At 43.1% G+C, this 6,000-nt stretch overlaps 1 protein-coding gene across 4 annotated transcripts in view; it reads left to right on the forward strand.

Moving 5' to 3' along the window:
• LOC127522331 (transcription factor SOX-13-like) overlaps positions 1-3,039 on the forward strand; it is a 28,417-nt gene extending 25,378 nt beyond the window's left edge. For all 4 annotated transcript variants that reach the window (XM_051912164.1, XM_051912165.1, XM_051912162.1 and 1 more), the window contains exons 13-14: positions 1,610-1,826; positions 1,964-3,039. In XM_051912164.1, coding sequence (XP_051768124.1) covers positions 1,610-1,826; positions 1,964-2,207 — 461 coding nt within the window. In that variant the 3' untranslated portion in view covers positions 2,208-3,039. The remainder of the gene's footprint in view (positions 1-1,609; positions 1,827-1,963) is intronic.
• Positions 3,040-6,000: the final 2,961 nt, after the last annotated feature.

Here is a 6,000-nt window from a genome sequence, read left to right on the forward strand (position 1 = left end):
AGTCAAACATTCCCAACATGCAGCAAATTAGGTCAGTGAATTCTTCAGGTTGCTGATTGTTTTTTTTTCTTTGCACTCCTTTGTACTTTCACTCTGAATTATCTCTCTCTTCCTGGTCGTTGTGGAATTTAAACTCTCACAGACTCTTGGAATCTCAAAAATACCACTGAAAAACCTGCTCCAAACACACTGTGTCTAAAAGTACAGTATGTTGACATTTCCTTCTAATAAACTGTTTTGACTATTCTAGCTTCATTCATTACTAACAGGTGCATAAATTCAATTATACAGGCATGCAATCTCCTTAGGTGTAACCCCCAGGTCCTGCTCGCCCCGCACTGTACGGGCCTTGAACCCGGGTCACCAGTGTGGGAAGCGGGCCCGCTAACAAGGACGCTAAAGACCGCAATCTCTAGCATCAATCGCTAGTGCGCCTCTTGAGATCAGGGGAGTGAGGTTTCCCTGCCCAGCTCTCACTAGCTGGCCACCGTTAAACTCACCCCCCTAAACCTCACTCCCATCCAGGTCACGGCACCAATGTAGCCCCTGAGGTCCAAGTGTGCCACACGAGTCCTGAAAAGTGAAGCCAAAGCGTCTCGATCGCCCCCAGGTGGCTGGAAGCAGTACAGGTCATAAACCCCGCCCTCTCCATTAAATGTAATGAGACATGAGACAAACTAAATAATCAAATTGGACATTGATATCGCAGCTCCACTTCGTGCTCACTACTGCGCAGACTCGGGCTCCAAGTTCACAATGCGCAGACTCGAGACTCAAGATGTTTCAACAGCTTCAGTTACTACAATGAAAGAGAATAAAGGTGTTATTTTTTTAGCCTATGCTCAGGTCCTATTCGCCTCTATCTGTATGGGCCTTGAACCCGTGTCGCTGGCATGGAAGGCAGGCGCGTTAACAAGGACGCTAAAGACAGCAGTCTCTAGTGTGCCTCTTGAGATCATGGGAGTGAGATTTACCTGCACAGCTCTCACTAGCTGGCCACCGTTACACTCACCCCCCTAAACTTCACTCCCATCCGGGTCATGGCACCAGTGTAACCCCTCAGGTCCTACTTGCGAAGCTCTGTGTGGGCCTCAAACCCGGGGGCCCGGCGTGGGAGGCGGGCATGCTAACAAGGAAGCTAAATTCTGCAGTCTCTAGCGTCAGTCGCTAGTGTGCCTCTTGAGATCAGGAGAGTGAGGTTTACTTGCATAGCTCTCACTAGTTGGCCACCGTTACACTCACCCCCCCTAAACCTCAGTCCCATCTGGGTCACAGCACCAATGTAACCCCTCAGGTCCACACCGGCTTGGGAGGCGGGTGCGTTAACAAGGACGCTAAAGACTGCAGTTTCTAGCGCACCTCTTGAGATCAGGGGAGCGAGGTTTACCTGCACAGCTCTAACTAGTTGGCCTCCGTTACATAGGCAAAATTTTATTTTTCAGTATCAATCAAGTATCAGTCATATTTAGGAGGACAAGCTTCCATGATTTTGACATTAAATGTTCAACAAGCACATGTTCCGGTGTCCACATACATTTGGCATCTACATGTTGTTTTCCTTATGTTATATAATACCTTACCCTGTTATGCCTTTTTGTTGCCCCTTCAGGTTCCCGTTGGAAGTCCATGTCCAATCAGGAGAAGCAGCCGTACTACGAAGAGCAAGCCAGATTGAGTCGGCAGCACCTGGAACGTTACCCAGACTACAAATACAAACCCCGACCAAAGCGCACCTGTATTGTAGAGGGAAGACGACTGCGGGTGGGAGAGTACAAAGCCATGATGAAGAGCCGACGACAGGAGCAACGAGTAACGTACCCTCCGAGGTGATGCCCGTAGATGTACTCAACATGTTCTCATTTTTCAGAGATGCATTCAGTTGTAGAATGTATTCGTCAGTTTTGTGAATAACCTAATGATGGTTCCCGATTCGCCCCCTTACAATCAACATATATTCCCACAGCCAATCAGAGCAGCAGCTACCGTACCCCCCCAGTGAAGGACAGTACCCGACCACGCCTGTGTCCATGGCCTTGCCCTTGCACCCTGCCCTCCTGGAGCACTACCTCCCCCGGGGTCTGGAACCCCCGCAGGGCCGAAGTGACGAGACACGGGAGGTCGCACGGCCCAGACAGCCCTACAGCGAAGGCGAGGAGAGTGACACGGGCGAACGCAGTGAGGGAGAGCTGGTTGTCCTCACCGACTGAGATGGAACAAGGAAAGGATGGGAGGACAGAGAAGGTGGAAAATGCAAACGAGGGGGAATGAGATGGAGAAAAGAATCCCTACAAATGTTATGGTGTCCAAAATTGGTTTAGGTCAGTGTTTTCCAGTCCAGTTGTGAGGATGTCCTTGCAAACTGGTTTCAAACCTGCCAGATCAGTCGCATGGTCCTCTAGGGTTGGTTAGGAAGGCAGCAGACATGATGACAAGTAGTTAAACAAAGAATAGATATTAATTTTTCAAATTTTTCCAGTGGTGTAAGCCAGACATCCAGGATAGGTCTTACTTACCATAGCCTGAAAAAAGCGAGACTTTTTCAGTCTACATTATTCGCTGTTAGACTGCAGATCTTGAGTTGTTTGAAAGCACTGTGGAGCTGGTGTGCAAAAAATTGTCTACTGCACATATTAAGTAAATGTTATCTGCAAAGTGCATAAGACAATGCAAGAGAATCGGCTCTTCTAGAAGGGGTATAGATAAGTATATTCATTGTTGAGTTGTTTGAAAAAGTTCCACGTTATATAGTGTCAAATGATAGAATGCATAAGAAGGAATGGTTCACCCAAAAAAGAAAATGAGATTAGAGTGAGTAAACAATGACAAAAATAAAATTTTTGGATGAACTGTTTCTTTGAATAGCCAATGGATGGAAAGCTCTGAATCATTAGCCATAGAGAAAAAAAATACTAAAGCCTTTGTGCTTTATAATGATTCTTGATGTCACCAGGGTTTTCCTGCAAAAGTTCCTGTTAAGACTGTGCCAAGGTACTTTCCAGAGCTCAAGGGCTGAGCAAAAAAAAAAAAAAAAAAAAACAAGACTTGGAAAAAGGAAGGAACATTCCTGAACTCCTTGTCCAGTTTATTTTATCTAGTTATCAGATAATGACGAGTATAGGCTGTTCTGTTACAGAGATTTAAGTAGCCTGCCCCTTTAAGACTCTGAGGGCAGTGAAGGACTGGAGACTTTCTTCAGGTTGGTGGCGTCCTCTGCTGTTTGAATCTGGGTACTGCACTTAAAATATTCCCCTATGTCAAAATCATTTTTTTTTTTTTTTTTTTTAGTGCAGAATAATCACTTGAAATGCACTTTTTCCATCTAATATTTTTTCATACCCTCATGACTCATAATAGAACAATTTTTTTTCAGAGTAGAATTTTGCACTTGTGTATATATATGCAAATAATTTCTACTATTCATTTTGTGAAAGGAGATGTGAATAATACCCCTCAAATTACTCCCATTTTTTACATTTTGGTTTACTTTTCTATTTTAGTGTGTGTGTATATATAGAGTGAGTTTGTGCTGAAGAAAATAATTGAGTTACCATTCCAGCAGTTCTCTTGACTAGGTCCATATTATTGGGCTGCTAGTCAATTTACAGTTGAGCTGAAATGTAAACATTTTGTGAAAGAAAAAAAAAAAACCCTTTATATTTTAACGAGGAGATTTTAGAAAGGATTTGCCGCTGAATGGATTGCAGTGCTAAACCTTATATGTTAAAGAAAATGATGAAATGATGTATAAAACTGGACACAGAAATACAGTTTGTATTTTATCTGTAGAGGGAACTGGGGGAAAAAGTTGCAATCCAGACACGTTGCAAAACCAGCTGATGTAAAATATAGATATAGACTTTATTTTGTTTATAAAAGTGTATAATTTAAAGGTGTACATGTTTTTTTTTTTTTTTTTTCTTCTCTGTATGTTGCATTTTTCCAAGCAAGTTTTGTGGTTTGTTTTTGAAGCATAAATAAAAATGTTATGTTTACTTTTTTGGTTTAGGTTCATTTATTCATATATATATATATTATATATATTGTGATATGTCTCAGTAGGATTATGCAGTCAGTAAGTAATTTGTGTAAATAATGAATCTAAGTCTCAAACATATATCTAAGTAAGGGATAATATACAATTAGACATTATCACATAAATATTATCTGGTCATCATTCAAAGGGACAATATGTAGTTTTCCGCCACTAGAGGTCGCTTATTCAAAAAAAAAAAGGCGTAGCTTGATGACGCCTTGATTTCACGGAATCATGAAAGGTGTTCACGTCTACAGCCAGTGGAAAAGAATTGGGACAGGACTCGGGCAGAAATCATGTTCATGGATGAGATTATTAACGTTACTGTAGTATGAAGCAGAGCAGGGCCGAGTGCTGTGAGAGTTGAACAAGGCCGCTGGAGCGATTGCTAATGAGAAATGAGTGCGATACATGTCTTGAGATCAGCGGAGCTTTTATTATGCCGCAGTCGCCTCTTCCACTTCTTCTGGTCATGAGTATGTAGGGTAAAACAGCGCTGTTTCATATTAGATGTATTTGTGTGTTGAAAGTTGTTATAATGCTACTCCACGTTTGCTCGGCGGCTAATATGAGACACTTGTTGCACACTGCAGTAAGCTAGGTCGTTATTAGACATGATAAAACATGGTACTCGCAGTAAATCAAGAAAACAAGATTTGAACAATAAAACTTACTGTGTTGAGCTATATAACATGATTGGTTTTCTGTCGATGAATGTATCCATCCAAACAGTTGCTCACCTGACTAATAAAACATAATAGATTAAAGCGTCTTTGGAGTTTCCATGGTTTCTACAAAATAAAACCAGAAACTGAGGGTAACGCAGGTATGATGTCATTGATAGGCGACGTACGGACATGGTCCATGGCTGCGTTCCACTCCAGTTTTAGACAAGCACTCGCGAACTTCCCTAAGCACTTCCCCTCGGGGGAATCCCTGCCACCATTTTGAAGTGCGTTCCACTTCGTGAAGTGGACGAGGGAAGTTTATATGGACAGACCCTCGCTCCCTCTTTCAACTACTTAATATGTACACATCAGGCAGCTCCATAACCCACAATGCAACACGACTGTGACGTCACCGCATATCGCGTTTAATTTACCCCACCACAAACAACTCTATGATATATATATATATATTTTTTTTTAAATATTTAAAACACAGATATATACATATATAATGCTGCATTAAACAATTTTGAAAGAGGAAAAATAAATGAAATCCGCAATGGAGCTGATTTAAGTGATCAAGGACGTTCCAATTCAGCCCATTGCAAAGGTTCCGCCAGTAGTGGGTAACCAATGACGTACATCCGTACATCCGAGTCAACGAGACAGAGGGAAGTTAGCGAGGGAAGGGCATTTAGGCCCTATCCCCAATGGCACACTTCTATGCACTTTCGGTCTTGTGGACTTACAATGGCTGCCGCGTGCGCGTGTCCGTTAAGTCCACCAGACCAGAGTGTCCCATTTGTCAATTTTAGGCTTCAGAAGGGTGCTTGCGAGATCCGAGTCAACGAGACTGAGAGAAGGGTGTAAAAAAACAAACTGGAACGCAGCCTTAAGGCCCTGTCCCAAATGGCACCCTAAACACTCACGGCCTTCCTACGAGTCTGCACTTTCGTGACGTAACGTCGCTTTGATTGTCGGGAAGAAGTCTGCCGCAAAGCTCGCACCAGTGCGGGCTCAGCAAAAGTGCGCATCGAGGGCGCATATCGGCCGCAAAGGGGGCGCTCGCGAGCACCCTTCTGAAGCCTAAAATTTACAAATGGAACACCCTACGGTCTCGTGGACCTAACGGACACGCGCACGCGGCAGCCATTGAATTAGGGCCCTATGATTTCCGCGATGCAGAAAACGCGGACGGAATCGCGGAATCCAGTCATAAAAACGGAATTTAGTATATAACGCGGAATTTGTCAAATTTTTTGATTAATGAATAAAAAGCAGGTCAGTACACTTAAATCA

This window comes from Ctenopharyngodon idella, chromosome 11 (assembly GCF_019924925.1).
Source record: "Ctenopharyngodon idella isolate HZGC_01 chromosome 11, HZGC01, whole genome shotgun sequence".
Lineage (NCBI taxonomy): Eukaryota > Metazoa > Chordata > Actinopteri > Cypriniformes > Xenocyprididae > Ctenopharyngodon > Ctenopharyngodon idella.